The 21,045-nt window shown below is 43.7% G+C and overlaps 1 protein-coding gene across 9 annotated transcripts in view; it reads left to right on the plus strand.

Moving 5' to 3' along the window:
• Window positions 1–21,045, plus strand: part of CUX1 (cut like homeobox 1) — a 270,018-nt gene that overhangs the window by 157,181 nt on the left and 91,792 nt on the right. For all 9 annotated transcript variants that reach the window (XM_063402464.1, XM_063402457.1, XM_063402465.1 and 6 more), the window contains exon 9: window positions 14,631–14,679. In XM_063402464.1, coding sequence (XP_063258534.1) covers window positions 14,631–14,679 — 49 coding nt within the window. The remainder of the gene's footprint in view (window positions 1–14,630; window positions 14,680–21,045) is intronic.

Raw genomic sequence — 21,045 nt, forward strand, 5'->3', positions numbered from 1 at the left:
CATGGGACAGCAGTGACTCCCTTGTCTTTCCCCTATTTGTTGCCTTCGTGCTTCATCATAGTTGTTGTAGTTTTAAATATACAATATCGTGGTGCTAAGCATGTCTGACCAGCTTAACTCATCAGAAAACCATTTCAGCAGAGGGCTGGTAGCTGATAATGGGTGTACTTTTGCCCTCCTCTCTAGAAGACAGTGGCCACTAAATATAGCAGCACGAGCTATTTTTTGATTATGTAACATCTCTATCTGTCTGTACTCTGATTAAATAATCTATTTTCTTGGCAAAGGAGTGCGAGTTCATTTTCTGTTATTGATCAACACTGTATTTGAGCTGTGATACAGATGACTTATTTGTCTTGCTGCCTGTTGGATTGATTTCTGTCACCATTTTGCCATCGAGGGAGCTGGCAGCGGTGGGACCTGCCAGGCACGTGCCTCTCCTCACCCCGTGTTTAACAATCCTCCTGTGCAGTGGATGGTGGATAAACTTCACACTTTTTGTTACTCCTTTTCAGTCAACATATTGTCTGGTGTCTGTGTGAACTAAATCTTTATTATTTATCATTTACACTCACGTTGTCTCTAGTTAATTCCTGATCCCTTGTACCTTCTACCTCCATAGCAGTAGGACTGAGTAAGTTTAGCTTTTAGGGTATTCAATACCCTGAAATAACCTACATGGCCAGGGCCTGTGGGAGACTTAATTATTGACCCTTTCTTGGAACAAATTTAATAGAAAACATCCCTGGATTAAATTCTTGAGCATTACAATGCATTTGTGCATCCTGCCCATACAGACCTCTCCTCCCACACCTTTTATTTCTGTCATAACATCAAATAAACTCCTGAAAGCTTCAGCCCATGGCTTGGGAAGATGCTGCAGCTGCAGCCACCAGGAAAGGAGATGAGGAAGAGACAGAGAGCCCCATCCTTGCTGTTTGTAGAACTCTGGAGGAGCAAAGTGAGGTTCCCTGCAATAATGATTCACTACCCAGTGCCATAAAAGGAGCTGAGCCCAAGAAAACAGCAGAAGGCCAAAGCAGCTCTTTTTTGGGAAGTTCCAAGGTTTTACACACGCAGTGCAGGCACTGCTGGCACAAGCTGTGCTGTGGGCAGGGGGAATTGAATTCCCTGCTCCTTGGCTGTGTGTGGTGACAGCTCCGTGCCCCACTGCAGTGCCCAGCTCAGCCCTGGGCACAGAGCTGGGCAGGGGCTGCCACACCTCAGGGTTTGGGTGCTGCAGCAGAGGAGAGGCAGGTGGGACCCAGGCAGGGTCACAGGGCCACCTTTACACCTCCCCAGGGCCAGGGTTTGGCACTGAGGGTCTAAGCAGGGTGAAATTCCTCATTAAGCAAATGCTGGGTTTGTGGCTCTGGGAGCTGCTGGTTGCAGAATTAGCCCTGCAGCAAAAACCAGGCAAATCCAAAAGGTTGGTTGGTGTTTCCTTGCTTCCCTTCTCTCCTACAGCTGTTTGTTCATGTAGGAAGGATGTTTCTCATCCACTCGAGGATTCTGCTCTAATAGAAATGTTGAGGAATTGTCATTAACAACACAGAACTAATATTTCCAGTTCAAACTCCCCTTCTGTAGAAATAACTAAACCTGTTCTATTAACTGTCAAAACAGAATAATCAAATAGTTCCTTACCATGGAGTACAGCATTAGTCAAGCCTGAAGCTGTTTTATTTCAGCATTTTAAAGTCTCAACGACTGTTGAAAGGGAAATAAAGAATTTGAAAAGTGTTTCTGCAAATAACGTTTTAAAAGGTTAAATTAGAAAATCCTGCTTTGTTGTCCTCCAAGGGCTTGCAGCAGTACCTGGTGGTGTTGGGGTTTGCCGTGGAGGACTATTTAAAGTAATTTTGCTGTCTGGTTTGGATTCTGTGTAGACAGGCAATCTGTCAGTCATATTAGTGAGCATCCCTCATAATCCAATGCAACTGGATGCTAAAGGTGGAAAAATCTGAGCAGAGTTATCTATTCAGAAGAGATGTAAAAATGAAATGAGGAGAGAGGAGAGGAGAGGAGAGGAGAGGAGAGGAGAGGAGAGGAGAGGAGAGGAGAGGAGAGGAGAGGAGAGGAGAGGAGAGGAGAGGAGAGGAGAGGAGAGGAGAGGAGAGGAGAGGAGAGGAGAGGAGAGGAGAGGAGAGGAGAGGAGAGGAGAGGAGAGGAGAGGAGAGGAGAGGAGAGGAGAGGAGAGGAGAGGAGAGGAGAGGAGAGGAGAGGAGAGGAGAGGAGAGGAGAGGAGAGGAGAGGAGGAGGCACCTCCTTTGAAGGCCAGGAGGTTGCTCTGTGTCTCAGGCCCTGCCCACATGAATTGATAATGAACTGGTGTGTGTGCAGGTTTGGACAACACCTGCCTGTTCTCCTTGCTTTGTTTCTTGCTGCCTGGTTTTGGTTTTTTGTTTGTTAGGGGTTGGGGTTTTTTTGTTTGTTTTTGTTTTGTTGTGGGGGTTTTGGGGGGGGGGGGTTTTGGGGGGATTTTTGTTGGTTTGTTGTGTTTTGTTTTGTTTCTGTTTGTCACCGGGGTCAGCAAGATTGATGCTGTTGATAGCTCTCAAGTGAAGCTGCAAAGTGCTGACATGATTGCCATTATACAGGAGTGGTGTCTCCATTCAGAGCAAAGCTGGAACCAATTGGGAAGAGAGAAAACCACATTGGTAATTGAATACATTATTATAAACACAGCAATCATCCTGGTTGTTAATCTTCAGCATAGCTCCTGGGAAAAGTAAAACCTACTCAAAATATAGAATAAACACATCTCTATTGTGCTTCCTGCAATTTTCATTCCCTTTATTGAATAGAAGGACATCAGTTGCCTTTATCAAAGACCATGTAATGCTATTTTCAATAGCCAGAAGGAAATAAGTTGCTTGAGAAGCAGAGAATGGGCACATCACCTGTGCTCATTTCTAAGCCCAGAGCAGCTAAAACATTCTCCAAATACATCTCCCACTTGAATGCTGTTGCTGCAGAGCCAGTGTTCAGCTTTTCTTTTGCACAACATGCATGCCCTTTATATTGAGAAAGGCAGAGGGTTGCATTTCAATGCATATTCCATCACTAAATAATGCCTTTTTTGTCCAGATGCTACAGGTGGTTTGACAATGAAAGCAGGATATTGTTGTACTGGAGTGCCTGTTGGTTAATGTGCTTGGAGGGATACACCAACAGCTGGGTAGAAAATAGTAAATTGGAGATTATTGGCCTGGTGGGCACATTCACTGTGTTTCCTGGCAATAAACCCTTCACAAGGCCATTTTAGGATGTTGTCTTACCCTCCCCAGCACCAGGTCAGACTGGGAAAGGCACAGATGATTTATTGAACTGGAGCATTTGTGCTGTGAGTGGAACAGCTCTGGCTTTCCCCTCTTTAGGGTGGGATTTTTCCCTGCTCCCTGCTCAGTCCCTGGGGGTTGCTGTTCCCACCAGGCAGGAGTGGGGCTCTGTCTCTGCTCTCCCTTTGATCTGTGCCTGTGCAGTGACACCTGTACACGGAATTCCGGCTGTGCTCTCTCCTTTTCAAGCTGACTTAAAGCTGTTGTGCTGAAGATAAACTGGGGGGAGTTAGAGAAAAGCTTTTATAGGTTCTTACACTGATGGACAGAGACAGAATAAATAAGGGGAATAAGGGCAGAAATCAATCAATACCTGATTTCTCCAAATTACTGAGCTCCTCAGCTCTCACTGTGGATAAGGAGGAGATGCTGAGTGTCTCTGGAAAGAAGCCCCTAAAGATTAATCTGGAATATGAATGTTGAAACAGTAAAAATTCTGAACAGTCTCCAATTTTTGGAGGTTGTTTTTTGCTCTAAAGAAAACAAACACAGAGAAATCTGTGATTTTGGCAGTGGTCTAGTATGAGGGAAGATTGTTCATTTTGGAGTTGTAACTGCTCAAAACCTAAAGGGATTTTTCAAATGTGGTGTGGTGATTCTAATAAAAACAAAACAAAACCACCAAAAAGTCAGCAACCTCTCTCATATCCTTGACAAGGTATTTGTCCTTATTTTACACATTGTAACTGCAGTGATATTATTAAGCAAATTTAAATATTTGTGTGTATATTTAGAAGCTCTTTAATCAAAGCACACACAATTCCTCCTGCTGATTCTTCAATTTAAAATAATGCCATTCCAATAGAAGAGAATGACACTTAAGATGCCTGCAAGTAAGGGTTCTAATTTTGGCTAAATCATCTATTTTAACTCCATAAGTAAAAATAGGTAAATCACAGTAAAGTTTTTATTTTACCAAATATCAAACTACTACTACTATTATTATTTTATTATTATTGTTAAATATATAGAAATAAACGCTAGTTAGTTAGTTGAAGAAACGATTGTAGTAGAGCTTATGTCAGTTGTAGAAGCAGAATTAATAAGATTTGCTCCTTTTCTTTATACTTTGGAAGTATATAAAGTATATATTTGGTATATACTTATATACTTCCATATATAGATATGGATATGGATATGGATATAGATATAGATATGGATATAGATATAGATATAGATATAGATATAGATATAGATATAGATATAGATATATAAGTATATATTTGGAAGTTTTTATTTTATACTTTGTTATACATTTTTTCAAATAAAATTAAAAAAATAAATAAAAAGGAGGAGGCAAGTTCTGAAAAGCTTTCAGGTTCTGCTGCTGTTCCCTGGGAGCAGGGCAGCCTGTCCAGCATCCCCAGCCCTGCAGGAGCACAGCCTGTATCCCAATTTCCAAAGGAATGGAGCCCCCACGAGCCTGTGCTCTGTTCCACTGCCAGCCTGCTCGCAGCTCATCAGATCCCCTCCTAAATTAGCTTGGAAGCTGATGATTGACTTGGGCAGTAATTAACAGCATTAGAAATCCCCGGCTTGTAGGGACTGGGAATGGCAGGAAAGGCAGGGAGAGAACACATTTGAGGGCTCAGGGTCTTCAGCCATGGCCGGGAGTGTCTTTAATCTGCATTTTCCTGCAGTTTGTGGGTGGGAGGTGAAGAGGGGACCCTGGAGGGGTGAGGGAGAGACCTGCAGATGTTGCAGGGTGAAGCAGCAATGGGGGGCAGCTAAAAATGCCCAGGTGGCACAGGTGACAACAGGAGCTGTCCAAAGAACTTCATGGGAATGATCAGTGGGAAGCAGGGCTTTGTTTGGGGCTTGGGGAGGATGATTTTATCCTGACTTACCTCCATCAGCAGCTCTGGCCGTGAGGTGAAACTGCTGCCACCAGGGCAGGCTCTGCTCCGTGCAGGGAGGATTTCCTGACAGAGGAATCCCACACACAATCACAAAAACGGGGCAGAATCCACCACTCCAGAGGCTGCTCCTTGGTTTCTTACAGCACCCAGTTCAAAGCTGCTTTTTGGAGCAAATCACTGTCATCCAAGTTCAGTAAATCTCCCTCGGATGATGTTTAATTGGGGAACAAATGAACTGGCAGCTGAAGTTCTGTGAGCAGGCTGCTCAAATGCTCAGCTCCTGGCAAGGGGAATGAACACCCAGAGCCCCAGAGCCCCACCTGCCCTGCAGGAATGTGTCCTGGAATCAGGGAAGTGCCACGATTTACAGAGTTGGGAGTAAAATGAACTAAGTTGCCATTAATGAAACAACCATGTCCCAAAATGACTTGTAAAGGATGAATTAGGGTTTCTGCCAGTGCAGACCACAAAGCCGCCAGTGGAATAAGTGAATGGAAAAGGATGCAGGGTTGGGTGTGAGATGCACATTCATGCTTGTGTTAGGATCAGGAAAACTGAGGGGATGGAAAGCCAGTGAGGAACTTGCTTTGTGTGCGAGGAGAGCAGCTTTCCTAAAAGAAAAACCTCTAAAGCTCCATCCAAATGTTTGGATCCTTGGGAAACAATGATTTCATCAGTAAATCTAACTCAGAGTGCACCCAGAAGACCCCAAATGGGGACAGTTGCAGGGAACATTAGGTTTAACATGATGTGATTAATAAGGCTGCTGCTATCCCACATCTTATCAGCTGACTGTAACACTGTTTTGTATATTTGTTATCTCCATTCTGCATTGTGGTGTGGGTGGATAAATAGAAATACCATGGAGGCGACAGGAAACAAAACAAAAATAATCAAACATGTTTATCACTAGAGCATTAAAATGGCTGCTGTGGCAGACACCAGATGAATTATGCAATACATAACTTAATTCTCTGGGCCACAGATGTTTCATTTTTCCTGCAAGAAGCTGATTGAACCTTGAATGACAGTTTCAGGCAGTCTTTGATTGCTCTGTGGGTCACATGCTTGATATGACCTGCATTTGAGTTGCTTTCTACATGCTGTTGCTTTATAAAACATGTAAAATTGACACCGTGTTGGCTGCTCAAGGCCGAGTCAGGAGTAATTCCATGGGTTTGATGTGCTTTGTGTGCAGGGAGGGGAGAGGGAAGGGCGCCTGGGTTTAAATTCTGCTGTGTTATTGAGTCAGCTGAAGTCAGGAGAGGGGAATTGCAGGAAGCTCTTTCAATTTGTACCAGAGGCACGAGGAAATTGGGAGTTTGCTGCATCCATGTCATCTCATCTTGCTGGGAAATTCTGTCACATCAGGACTGGCTCCTGCCTCCCAGGGCAGGCTGGCAGTGCTGGGAGTGCTTGTCCAAAGCTGAGCACAAACACTTGGCACAGCCTGGAGGGTTTGTTCCCCACCCTGAGGCTCCATCCTGCAAATCTGCTGGCCTTGTGCTGCTGCAGCACCTTCATCTCCGGGCCTCAGTGTGGGTGGGGTTCTGACATCAATAAAGACATGAAAAATTAAAGATCAGAATGTTCTTGCTGTTCTCCATAAAGGCAGATTGAAGGACCACAGCAGAATGGAACTGCAGGCTCTCTGCTTGTGTCCCAGGGGAACCTGCAGCCTGCAGCCCACAGCTCCAGAGTTTCCAAACTTCCCACCAGCTCCCTCAGGAAATGGATTTTTAGACAAGATTATTTGTTTCTGCAAATTTCAGGTGAAAAAATCATCTTGAGTTTCAACACCTGCTTTGAACTCCTCTGTGGCCCAAAGGATTGGGACCAGTGCTCTGAGACGGGAGGAAACCCAGAACAATCCAAATCTGGGCACTCCTAATTTCTGATTTTAATGCAACTGGCAGGGCTTTGCAGGGAAAAGGAAAAACGCTGTGAAAGAAAAATATCTGACCAGGAGAAAAAGGGATTTGTTGCATTTCTTTTCCTTTTTGTGACGGGTAGCATGATTGCTGGTCATGGAGTTCACAAGAGATCTGTTCCTAGGGAGAGAAAAACACAATGAGAGCTGAGTAAGAGATTTTAAATGAAGGGTTAAACAGTCTGGGGAGCCAAAATTCATCGTGGCCATTCTGCAACATGTGCAAATATGTGCCACATAAGAAAATAGTATTGCCATCAAATAAAAATGATGGATCATCTGTTTATATATTGTGGGGTGTTTTTTTTTTAATCCAACCAATACATCTTCCCTTTCTTCCAGCTGCTTACATTAAGAGTTCTCTGGTTTGCCAAGTGTGCCATGGTTGTGTGTGTGTGACACTGTGGGAATTGCAGCTCTGGGGTGCTGTGAGTTGATGCTGTCTGTAACATATAATTCATATTTTTCCTCTTGCCTTTTATTGAGCATATCAATTAGTGTCACTCACATCAATTTCTCTCCAGAAATTATTAAGAAAACACTGATGATCTTTAGAAACTGCTCCCTCGTGTATCGCTGGAATAAAGCTGATTTCTGTTGTCTTTAAAACTTTATAATTGCAAACATGATCGTTTTATCCCTGAAATCCTGACTTAAAACATGAAGAGAAAACAAAGTGCTGTGCAGGTTTCCTTGGAAAGCACTTTCCATATGGACTGAAAGATGTTCTATTCCATAGGGTCTTTTCTCTCTAATGATTGAGAGGATTCTTGTTTTGTGGGGCACTGTTCAGTGTCTTGGCCTTTAGAAGCAGTTTCTTTAACCTTTTTCAATATTTGATGACCACTCGCCACCTTTCAAGTGCCCAAGCCTGGTTTATTTGCAGATCCTACCTGCAGCTGGTGTGGTTGATCCTGGTGTGCTCCATGAGGAATATTCCCTGGGATTTATTTCCCCAGCCAGAGGAACCCGGGATGGATTCTAACAAAACAACAAAAAAGATGGGAAAACCTTGGGGTCTCTGTGCTTTCTGCCCAGGGAGGAACTTGATTTAGTGCAGGGTGTGTGCACAGAGGGGTCTGGGCAGTGCCAGTGGACGTTTCCCCCTCCCTCATTAGTGCAGATGAGGTTGGGTGTGATCTCCAGATCTCCTGAACCCTGCCTGCCTTTGATCTCTCCATTTAAACCTCCAGTTTTCACTGCTTAGCACAGAGGGGATTGTTTTTTTCTTCAATTCAGTTCCTAGGAAAGGAAACACCCCAGTTCATTACTAAACTTGGTGGATTTATGAATCCCCGAACAGAGAAATTCTTTTACAAGAGGCCTGGATTTATGTGACACAGGAAAAAGGATTATCTGATCTGAAGATCCTTAGAGGGTTCCTCTGAAAGAAAATATTAACCTATAGCTCTTGCAATTTGAAAAGTAGATTTGTGAACTTAGCAGTAAAAAGTGTGTGAGATCTTCCCCTTTGACATGTTATGCTGAAATCACTTTTTATTTTGTTCTTTGTACAGCCCTTCTGCCTAATATTCATCTTGAACTGGCAGTAAAGGTGAATTTATCCTCTGTGGATGTTTGTCAGATTGGAATAATTATGAATTCTAAAAAAAACATGTAAATGTGTGTACAGTGATACTCATAAAGTACCAAAAATAAAATTAGTGGCTTTCTTATATTATCTTCCCTTGGAAACTTTCTAAGAAAGTGTTTGGTGGTTTTTTCTTTCCTAGAAATTAGGCAACAAATCCTGGGCACCTTGGCAGGTCAGTGAGGAGCAGGGATGAGATGAGGGCATCCCCAGCAGAGCTTAGGAAGTGCTTTGAATTTGGGTAGGGAGTTTGTCATCCCTCTGCTTTGCTTAAAGAAAAAAACAAAATTGAATATTCAAATGCTGGGATGCTCCTGTGCCCTGAGTGAGTGCCGTGATCATTGGGCTGCAGGCAATTCTGCCATTGTTTAGTGATCCGAAATTGCTTCCTAGACCCAGGAACCTTCCCTGATAAAAATTTCATTGAAACCTGAAAAAAACTCAGTGCACTGCCTTTTGCTCTGGGTTTTGCTTTTTTTTTTTCCTTTAAATGTTTTGGCCCCTGTTCTTCTTTTCTTCCCTTCCCCAATATCCCAAATAACCTCACATTTTTTGCCTTGTGCTGGGTTGCACTGCCTGTAGTTTCAGGAGGCTGAGCTGTTTACCTAATTTGGCCAAAATCTGCTCTGTGCCCATCACAGATATACGTTACTAGGAGGGTTTTTCTCTTTTTTTTCCTTAATTAAACATAAATGCACATTAGTTGATAATGTCTGCTTTTAGTTTGAAATTGCCTGTGTAAATGTTTGGGTAATTAGAACATTTTAACAAGCCCCACTGGCTCCATATACCGTTTGCTCTGACTAGTAAACTTTTACATGTTTAGAAAGAAAACAAATGTGTGGGAAAAAACGTTGTTTGTTTTTTGCCAAACCAAAGTATTAATCTGCCCTGGTAGGGAAGTTTCTTGGCCACACCACTGACTGCAATTTCCAAAGTGTCATCTGTATTTTTCAGTCCTTCCATGTATAAAGAATCCAACAGCAGTTTCCTTCAAGGTTGAGTAAGTTTGAATGTTTAGGGGGCTGTAGCCACAAGATTTGGCAAACCATTCACTTGTCATGTTAATAAAAAAGGAATTGTTTCTGCCTCTTTAAGCTAGTAGCTAAATGAAGGGCTTGGATCAACTGGATTTTAATCATAAAGTCCAGATTCTTCTTGCTTGCAAGTGAATAACTCTGTGGTGTTCAGGGTTTTCATCTGATTTAATTTTATTTAGAGGAAGACCTGAGCTTCTTCCCTGCTACCAACCCTTGAATTTGCTGCCTTGTTATGCTGCTCAAACCTAATCGGTTTTCTTGATCTTAAAATGAAAATCGAGCCTTTCTGCACTTTTTATTTCCCATAAGCAATTGAATTGAAAAGTGGGGTGGTTTGGGGTGTTTTTTTCCAACTCCTTAAGTTGTTTTTTATAGATGGCATGTTAGCTTTGAGGGCTGTTTCATGACTGGTAAAAGCTTATACCTTGTAAAATCCATAGCTTTTAATGCATTTTGTTTCTCACTTCAAACACGGTACCGAGAGAAGAAATAATAGAATATTTCATGGTCATGGTGTTTCAACAGATCAGATTCTTTTTACGTGGTGATGCTGACTTTGTAGCTCCAAATGCTTGGGCTTAAATTTGATTTCCTAAATTCCTTAGTCTGAAAATGCTGAAACCTAGAACAAGCTGTAATACACCCTGAAGAACTGTCTTGCTTACATGATTTCTTTTCCTCTACCATGGAGATTACAAGAAACTAGATCAGATAAATGATTATACTATCTGTGGAATGCAAAAACACTGGGTAGATAACATTTATCCCTGAAAACAGCTTTTCCCCACTCTTTTTTCTCATGATCTGTGTTAATGTTTAAAAAGTATCACCCTTGACCAAACCTGATTAATGTTGGGTCGCCATGTGGAAATCTGGTGTAACCCACCATAAATATCAATGTATTTTAGCAAAATACACTGATATTTATGGTGTATTAAGGTTGTTGTTATTGTTATTAATAACAATATTGTTATTAATTACCCTCATTCTCCGTATCTGCCTGAAGAAAGAACTTTCCTCTTTGCCTTCACCTCCTGGGGTGATGGGGAAATTGAGACACTCCTGAGGGGCCAAGGTGTGTGTTCCTTCAGGAATAAAGGAAGTAAAAAGTGAAATAATCAGACCTCTGGTTCCTAAAAGTCAGTTTAATTCACATGGGATGACTTTGGTCACAGGTAGATTCTGGGTGACCACAAATTGGTTGATTAGGTGAAGAAATTGGTTGATTAGGTGAAGAAATTGGTTGATTAGGAGAAGAAATTCTTCCCTGGGAGGGTGGGCACCTATGGCTGCCCCTGGATCCCTGGCAGTGCCCAAGGCCAGGCTGGATGGGGCTGGGAGCAGCCTGGGACAGTGGAAGGTGTCCCTGCCCCTGGCAGGGGTGGAACAAGGTTTTTCCAAGGTCCCTTCCAAGTTCCCTTCAAGATTCCCATCAGATTTTCAGTGCAAACCTGCAGGACGAGCCCGGAGTTGGATGCTGCTTTGCCTGCCAAGTTGTTCCTTTGAAATAAAGAGAAATATTGAAATAGGAAGGGCTGGAAATGAGCAAATGTAGTGGAGGGTGAACACATCAAAAATGACCTGTGTGGGACTCATTCAGTGAGCCAAGCAGAGCTGCCTCGTGCCTGACAGGTCTGAATTTGACACAGTCCTTTGTAAACAATAAATCAATGCAGGTTGTTTCTGTGAGTGCATAAAAGGTGTGAGAACTGTAATTTATTTTATAATAAATACTTGTGCTGAGCAAACAGTGAATGCAGCTATTAGAGACTTTCTCAAATAAGTGACTTTAGGCTGCTGAGTGCCAGCTACTGATGTGGTAGTGGAGCTTTTAAAATGAAAAGCCTGAATTCCTTTTGAAGATTCTCCTGAATGCTGTTGACACTTGTACTAGGAAAGAATACTGAGTAATTTAATTCATTACTTTACTTAAAGATAACATTTATGGTTGCAGCATTACCCTCCATCAGTGTGCAGACTGTTAGGCTGGAGGTGTTTACTTGAATTTTTTTGGAGATGTTGCATCCTTTTATTAGGTGTGCTGGAAAGATTGGGAGAAAAAAAACGTAGGAGGGAAAGGGGAGTTCAGGATCAGTCAGCTGGTGTGTCTGGATACAAGGACAAAGGGACAATTTTGCCTTTGGCTACAGTTTGACACTTTACTGGATTCAGTCAGAATTATCTGTGCACGCTGAAGGGCACAAATGTCATTTTTATGGCATTCTATATCCTCAGTTGCTTTTTTTTTTGTAATTGGCTGTGTATCCCAGTGCTGTAATAGAGCTCTTAAATCCTGACCCTGGCCAAAATGGGACACAAATACCAGTATTAATATTTCTCTCCATTTTAAATGCAGGGTTGAGTCTTTTTACCTTGTTTTTTCCAGCACCATCTTGTGTTTCCCTGGCAGCCACCCACCTTTCCTGGGGCTCAGGGTTCTCCTCTGCTTTTCTGCTCTGGGTCCCCTCTCCCCTTGTTCCACTGGCCTCAGATATCCCCCAGTTCCTCCCCTTATTCCTCTGTCTGCTCCAGTTTCCTCTGGCTCTCCTTACCTTGCCCCTTTCAAGGTGGCTGAAGGTCCTTGGATGGGTCCAGACTCCCTCACATTTCCACCCCTTCCCACTCATCTTTTCCCCATTGGAGTCACCTCCCTTTTTGCCAGAACAAAAGGAGTTTTCCTGGCTGAGCTGAACCCCCCTTCTGCTCCCAAAGCCGGGCACCCTTCCTCTCCCAATCCCGGGGTTTCTGCCGAGTCTCTCACTCCTCTCGGGTGCTGTGTTGTTCCAGACCTTTGGCTGATACACCCCCAGTTTGGGTGGAAATGCAGGATTTTACTGTTCTCAGCCTCCAGACAGGGAGAGGGAGCTGGATTGGAGCTGGAGTGCTGGGATGGGACATTCCCAGCTCTGCTCTGGGAGCTGTGACATAACCCAGGCTTCATTTACTGGCTCCATATAACCTGAGGCATTCACACATAAATTGAGCCCAAATGCAGAAGCTTATATAAAGAGGATCCTTAAATTATCCTGGCTAAAAATATTTGTGAAATGCCGGGAAGCATCTTTTTAGTGTGTTGGGTTGCTCTCTTCCCTCCTATCTCTGTCACAGATACACAGTGGGGTCACTTGCACGGGCTTTGGGACATCTTTTTCACATGAAATACTGTCATTTCCATAAGTGGGTTAATAAGTTTTGTGGGCCTGGAGTCTAAAATAAAAGGTGTTTCACAACTGCAGAGGCTAAAGAGATGGAAAGTGTTATTGCAGGCTGATGTGAATGTGCCCAGGTCATTCTTGTGGCTACTGCCTTGAATCCTTTTTTGCCCAGGCAGTGGTTGTTCAGTTCAGTAAGTAATGACCATTATTTATTATTAATTCCAAACATGGTGTGCAGGATTTCTGCCCAGTGTAAGAGCACATTAGCTTCTCCTGCACAAGAAAACACATGTTAATCTGTTTTCCATTATTGTCCAAAAGATTTTTTCAGAAGGCAGTTCGTGTCGCCTCAACAACATTAAAGGCTGTAATTAAAAATAATTTTCCATTAATTTATATACATGCACATTTACTTATTATGATCTTTTGCTGCATTTCCCTAAGTGTACACCCAGAAGCCTAAAATGCTGTTGAGGAATAAGTCAATATTCACTGTAATGATCCAGTGTGGAGTGTGCCAGAACCCTGATGTACTTCAATTAACCATCCTTCCTAACAAACACCTGCACAGGGAAATGGATCTTCTGTGGGAATCAGCAGAAAAACAAACCCTGACTTTTCTGCATGGGCAGAGGAAGGGAATTCCAGTCTTTCACAGCTTTTACTCATAATGATCTGCTACAGATTAAAAACAAAAACCAGACATTATGGTGTTGGCAGATTGCAAAAGGACTTGCTGGTAAAGCTGCTGTTCAGAGGAGATGAGGACAGTGTTTATTGCTTCCATATGGTCCAGGCATACAAGACAGGCAAAATGTCTGGGGAGAATAATGTGTCTTCTTATATTGATACAGAACATTCTTTAGGGCTGTCAGCCCTTTTTCCTGGTACCTTTCCCAGGTGAGAGTCTGAGTGGGAAATATTTGCCTGTGATTAAGCATGAAGATAAGGAAAGATTGCTTAAGGATTGGAAGGATTGGCTCTGTTTGTGAAGTATTAGAAATGCTGATTTTTGAGGGGTCAGGTCTGGGAGCTGCTCCCTAACACAGGGATCTGGAGGATCTCTTTTTTCCTTGACTATTTGTATAGTTTTCAACCCTTTGACTTTCCAATTCAGCTTTGCAAAGTGCATTAGGAGTCTAAATTTAGAGTTTAATAAATTTGTGTCAAAACCCCCTCCTTTCCATGTAATGTAAAATTGAATTTCTTGGTCTCTTTGACCTCTTGATATATATATATATATATATATATATATATATATATATTTTAGCCAAATTAAGAACCAAACTTCTGGGCACACTAAAACAGAAGAGTGGCTGGTTCCTTTTGTATATGTGGGGAGTTGACTGAAGAACTGCAGTCTTTGATTTCTCCGTAATTGTCACTTCGGAAGCACCTTCACCTGTTGGAAAGATGACACTGCCTGGAATTTTGGGGAGTAAGACCTTCAAAGATCCACTGAATACGCTCAGATATCAATTTGCCTATTGCACTGCAAAACAGGGAACGGGCAGAGGAATTGGAGATTTGCAGACTGGCCCAGAGAGCTCCAGAGGGTCTCACCACGCAGGAGCTGAGCTGCTCAGCCCTGCCGTGTCCTTTTACAGATAAATATTGACAATTGCTGGGGTTTGTGTGCCTGTTGCTGTGCCTGGCCTCGTGCAGCAGCCGTTCTCTGTGTGATAACAAAACTTTTGCTCTCTCCTTCTCCCAGGGCTGATGAAATCGAGATGATCATGACAGACCTTGAAAGAGCGAATCAGGTAGGATTTTCAATGAGTCCCCCGTAAAATTCTAAGTGTGACTTTGATTATTCTTTTTTTAATTCTCTTTTGGGTTTCGTGACAGTTCTTTTATATGCACTTCGCAGTCATAACTGCGTGGAGTAAGAAAATATGCAAATTTCCAGCAAAATACAGCTCTTTAGGGATGCTCTGTAAGCATTGTGTGCACAGTAGAGCAGTGCTTGCCATATATTTACCTTCTAATAATTTAAACTTACCTTTCCCCCTGTAGTTATTCTTGGCTTTGTGTTTCTAAATCCGTCATGTTGGCCCCTACTCAGACATGCCCAAATTAAAGGGTCTCTGCCCTGTGGCTGTGGCAGGGCTGCAGGTTTTGGGGACTTCTCCAGACTTTTTTTCCCCCCCCCCTTCCTTTTCTATTATGTTTTATTGGCATATTAATTTTTTAGCAAGGGTTGGATCAGACTGTTCTTTCTGTGCAGGACCACAAAGAAATTGCCATTTGTTCCTGCAGAGGTTAATTTGGGCAGTGAGATGTCTCTCTGGCCATCCATCACACACACTGCACACACTCCTGACACAGAGAGAGGCAGAAATTCAGAGTTTAACACGCCCAAACCCACCAGCCATGCACAGAACCCTTCTGAGTGAGCGAGGTGGTGGAGGAGATGGTTATGGGCAGGCAGGATTCCACGACAGAAATTCCACAAGGCACTGGGTGATGGTTTCAGAGGGAAACCTCAGCCAGGCATTCACTTATCATGAGCTTCATGAATCCCCCTGCCCCTACGACCAGAGACTGCAGTCTCAGATCCCCCAGGCTGTGGGTTTATAATCCAGCTGAAGTTTACCTAAGAGCAGCTCCATTCCAGGAGGAATCAGGCAGCTCCTTCCCCTCCCTGGTCCTGCTGTCAGCAGTGGCTGTGTGAGCCAGACCAGGTCACTGATCCTGTTGAAAATGTACCCCCTGCTCCAGCTGCTGTTTTGTTTTGTCTTTTCCCTTCTGCCAGATCAGCTTTCAGCCCCCACACTCCCCTGCTGCAGCTGTCAAGTCTGCAGCAAGTGCTGCTGGCCTTTCCATTAGTTCTTGGAAAATTGGAAAAACACAAATGACAGAATCATTTCCATTGGAAAAGCCCTCCAGGATCATCCATTCCAACCATCACCCAGCGCTGCCAGGGGCCACCAGTGCTCCATGTCCCCAGGGGCCACATCCACAGGGCTTTGAAACCCCTGAGGGGATGGGGACTCCACTCTTGCCCTGGGCAGCTGTGCCAGGGCTGGACAAACCCTTTCAATGAAGAGATTTTCTCTGATATCCAACCTAAACCTCCCTTGGAGCCACCTGAGGCTGTTTCCTCATGTCCTACTCCTTCCTAGCAGAGCCCAACCCTCACCTGAAGCCTCCTTCCAGTTGCAGGGAGAGAGGAGATCCCTCCTGAGCCTCTTTTTCCCCCCTCAGCTCCCTCAGCCTCTCCTGATGCTCCAGACCCTTCCCCAGCTCCATTCCCTTCTCTGGACACACTCCAGCATCTCAGTGTCTTAATGAAGCCAAAATCGTATTTTTAAATTGTTGATTATTTAGTCAGTGAAAGCAAATTGGTGTTTGTACAGTGAGTTTTTAGTTCTGTCAAAGAACTTTTGTAGACAGCAATAAATATTTATGAAAGTGCTAGTAATTATTTGAAAATATGTAGATTTTTTTTTAGAAATGATGTAGGTGTTATAAATGTTTTGGTAGAATTACTTTGTGATTTTTGCAAAGGCAGTACATTTTGCAGTGATTTACCCAGTAGCTGGTTTTTTTTCCCCTCAGTCTAAAGGGGGCTGTAGTTAAAGAACAGGTATTTCTGAATTGCTTATTGCCTCCTAAAATAGATTATACCTATTTATCCAGAAATGCTATTTTTCTATCTACCTAGTACAAAGCTGCAATGTGGCTTGGGTTTTTTTACTTCATTGTGGTGCTTTTCTTGTAATTAGGTAAAATTTATAACTGCTTGTGTGCGTAACCCTTAGTTTGGTTGTAATTCTGCAAAATCTGGCTGCACATTAAAGCAGCGTGCTGCTCCTCGGAGCTGTTGGAAAGCCAGAGGAGGGATTCAGCCTCCCCTTTCCCCACCTCCCTCTCCTCTTCCTCCCCTTCTGGCACCTCGGGGAGCCTTCACTGAGCTCAGGAAGTGCAGGAGAGCCTGGATTTGGGATGAAGGGGCCACATTTGATCTCTGTGGGTTTAGCAACTTGAGACAGCTCAACAAGACATGGGAGAAGGCACTGAAATCACGGAATCATGGAATGGTTTGGGTTGGGAGGGACCTTAAAGCCCCTCCAGTGCCACCCCTGCCATGGTAGGGACACCTCCCACTGTCCCAGGCTGCTCCAAGCCCTGTCCAGCCTGGCCTTGGGCACTGCCAGGGATGCAGGGGCAGCCACAGCTGCTCTGGGCACCCTGTGCCAGGGCCTGCCCACCCTCACAGGGAACAATTCCTGCCCAAATCCCATCCAGCCCTGCCCTCTGGCAGTGGGAGCCATTCCCTGTGTCCTGTCCCTCCATCCCTTGTCCCCAGTCCCTCTCCAGCTCTCCTGGAGCCCCTTTAGGCTCTGAAAGGGGCTCTGAGCTCTCCCTGGAGCCTTCTCCTCTCCAGGTGAGCACCCCCAGCTCTTCCAGGCTGCCTTGGAGCAGCTCCACGTCCTCCTCTGGAATTGCTCCAACAGTTTTGTGTCTTTCTTGTGTTTCTCTTTCTGTGTCTTTCTTATGCTGGGGCCTCATGAGGGACACAGAGGGACTCTGTGGCCTTGGAGGAGCTGCAGGAGGGAAGGGCAGGTTCACCTGGAGAGGAGCAGGAGCTGCAGGAGGGAAGGGCAGGCTCACCTGGAGAGGAGCAGGAGCTGCAGGAGGGAAGGGCAGGCTCACCTGGAGAGGAGCAGGAGCTGCAGGAGGGAAGGGCAGGCTCACCTGGAGAGGAGCAGGAGCTGCAGGAGGGAAGGGCAGGCTCACCTGGAGAGGAGCAGGAGCTGCAGGAGGGAAGGGCAGGCTCACCTGGAGAGGAGCAGGAGCTGCTGCAGTGGCTCAGCTCATTTGCTGGAACATGCCCATAAAGTCTTTGCTTTGTGTGATGCTTTGCCTTTATAAAACACTTGGATGAATTATAGGTAATCTTTGTAGCAGCAATTCCTGTGTTTTACCTCTTCATAGTTGAAAAAAAAAAGAATAAAAAAAGAAATTAAATCTATTGCACGGGCCAGAAAGTGAGTTTGCATCAGGCTGAAGTGTTACAATTGCAGAAACAAGTACTTAACCTAATTATGTATTTAATAGTTAAATTAACATTTCCTTTTACCATTTCAGTAAGTGCTCATTCCCCATTGTTAAGGCTACCTTTAAAGAGTAGAGCTCAGCACGGCTCCTGCTTTGCTCAGGGCCTGCCTTGCTGATGTGGATGTGATGTTCTGCTGCTCTGGAATCAGCACTGACCCAAACTGCTGCGATTCAGAGCCAGATTTACATCTTTCCACTAAAAATACGGGAAAAGGAAATCGGTGTAAATTTTTATATATCTGACATTTCTTGAAAATGCCTTTCCCAGTTACTGCCCTTTTTAAATCCAGAGCTGGCACTTCACAAGCTCCCTTGCTGTTGTCTGGAATTCCTCTGTGGCTCCTGAGAGCTGGGAGTGCCTTTCCCCCTCCACTCCTGTGCTCCCTGACCTTGTCCAGAAAAATGATCAAATCCACGGGGACAGAGCTGATGTGGCTCCCACCCCTGTGTCCTGTGGGGTGAAGAAGGGACCATTCTCATCTTCAGCTCCATCACCTCTCGTCTCCCAGGGTTTTTTCTCACTTGGATCCTCAAGTTTTTTCATGCAGGAGCTTTCTGGGCTACTTTGCACGGTACCAACCCCAGAACAAATTACTAGCTCATCAGAATAATTGGCTTTAAATGCCAGTGAGCTTTGCAATTTTCTGCTCAGAGGGAGAGGGAGGGGTAGTGACCACAAAGCTCCCTCCCTCTCCATTGTGTCATTAACACAAGGTGTAAACTGAATTTTCCCACAAATAAGAGTGGGAGAAATGAATCGGTGGCTGGGACAGAGGAGGGGTGTGACAGCCCCTCCTCCCTCAGCTGCTCACTCAGGAGCTCAGTGCCACTAATCCATCCTGAGTGGGGTTTGTGGCAGGGCTGGGCTGTTCTGGCTGGCAGAGATCAGGGAACACCGAGTTACACCCACTGCAAGGGTGGCATGGCTGTAACCCTTCCCTGTGAAAGCCCTGAGAGGGGTTTTTTATATAAAAAAGGCAAGAACAGTGCATTAAAATGTCTGGTCCAGCTGCAGCTGCCTCGAGAGGAGCTGTTAGGTGCTGCCATGGACCTTTGGGAGGGATGGGAGGTCTGAAGGTAAAACCCTCATTGGTTTTATGGTAAAATCTGCAATTCCATCATCTCCCAGGCAGCAGAATCCCTGCCCATCCTCTCCTCATCCTCCTCATCCTCCTCATCCTCCTCATCCTCCTCATCCTCCTCATCCTCCCCATCCTCCTCACCCTGAGGAGAAACTGAGGGCACAATAGAGCCAAGTACAATAGCAAGGGCTCCTTTTCACTTTATTAACCCAGCAGCTCAATGATAAAACTTGATAACATAACCCACGAGTTCCCCCTGCATCTCCATGAAGATTTAATAATACTGTAGTTTGGTGAAGGGACTCATTTTATTAAGATTTCATTTTGCACAATAAATCACTGCATATTTTCTGATATGCTACGAAGTATAAGAATAAATAATTAAAACTAAACTACCCATACTTGTCAAAATAAATGATTTATCATAGTTTGGGATACAGCATCTTTGAATTTTTTATTGTTTGATTCCCAGAATATTCTAATTTCCAATCAGGGAAGTTAATGACGCTCCAGTATACATTTCTGCATTCACAGCAGTTACAGTTGTGTGACTGTTTATTTTAGACAAATATTTATGGTTAGCACTTTCCTGTACCTTTTCAAGTTTACACCTTTCCAGTAAGTGTTTATGGCAGCAAAGTTCTGCTGCCAAAATGAATCTTTTGGGACGACAAATTTATTCAAATGAATTATTGTTCTGTTTCTGTACTTCATCCAGGAACCTGGAATTATCCAGTTGTGCCTGAAAAAGACTGAGGTTTTTGTTGGAAAAAATAATTCCTAGGTTGTGAAACCAGAAATATTTAACTATACTTTAATATTTAAATATTTTAAATATATTTCATTTTTTTAAATTACAGCAGGGCTCATTTTAAGGTTTTAATACTGAGTCTAAATTTGTGGCTTTGTGTCATTGATGTGCCCAGATCTCTTTTCTGCCTTTATACATTGATCATCTGGTTAAGTAAAATAAAATCTAATGGGCTTTGTAATTTGAGCTTCCTGTAAAGAAAAAGCTGCTTTTTCACTTTTAAAACAAAAACAGGAGAACTTTGGTTAGGTTTGTTTGATCCTGGGTTATTGTATTTTAATCTGAAAGGGGAGGATATAGATTTGAAAAGCAAACTCAAGTATAGATTTTGACAGTGGTAAGAGAAAGAATACATGAGACTTTTTCATGTGTATGTGGACTATGTTGTGTAAACTACAGAAGAAGAATTAATTTATTTATTTCTTCTGTTATCCCTTTGGAAACGCCAGATGTTTCCATTGGTTTTCTTTCCATCTTCACAGTGCTGATAGTGCTCCCAGATTTCTACTTCTTATTTTTTCTGGGGAAAGAAAGTCAAATATAGAAAACTTCTAATACCAATAAATCAAGAAAACTGTACTTTCTAAAATATAGCAGCTTTTATTAAAGAATCTAGCCTGGATCAATATCATTTATTCCACAGAAATGTAGTGTTGGGTTTTAAAGTCTGCAGAGGAAGAGTCAGTGAATTTAAGCTTTTTTTTGGAGCCAAACTGCCACTAAAATACATAAAACAGTGTCTGCTATAAAAGTAGAAAGAAAACCTCGCCAGGGTGTTTTAGCAGAAATGCTGCTCTCAAGATTATTTTTTATTTCCTTGGGTACGGCACCTTCCTGTCTCCAACAAATCACATTTGGAAAATGGTTCAAAAAGATATTCCTGCTAAGTGAGATTGCCATAAAATATGTATGTTTTTGAGCAGCAGATGGAATAAATTCCCCTTTTCACTCCGCAGCACGAGTGCAGCGCAGTGCAGGTAGAGCTGGGGCTTGGCTGTGACCACCACAGCCCTGGTGGGGCATCCTTGGGTTGGCACTTCCACGAGGAAGGGAATTAATTCATCCTGCCCGGGCTCCTGCACTGCCCCGAGGCGGGCACAGACACTGCCAGAGGATTGGCTTTGATTTCTGCCTCCCTGGGCAGGGAGCTGGGGGCACCCCTGTGTGCCATG

The sequence above is a fragment of the Prinia subflava genome, chromosome 8, assembly GCF_021018805.1.
Source record: "Prinia subflava isolate CZ2003 ecotype Zambia chromosome 8, Cam_Psub_1.2, whole genome shotgun sequence".
In the NCBI taxonomy this organism is placed as follows: domain Eukaryota; kingdom Metazoa; phylum Chordata; class Aves; order Passeriformes; family Cisticolidae; genus Prinia; species Prinia subflava.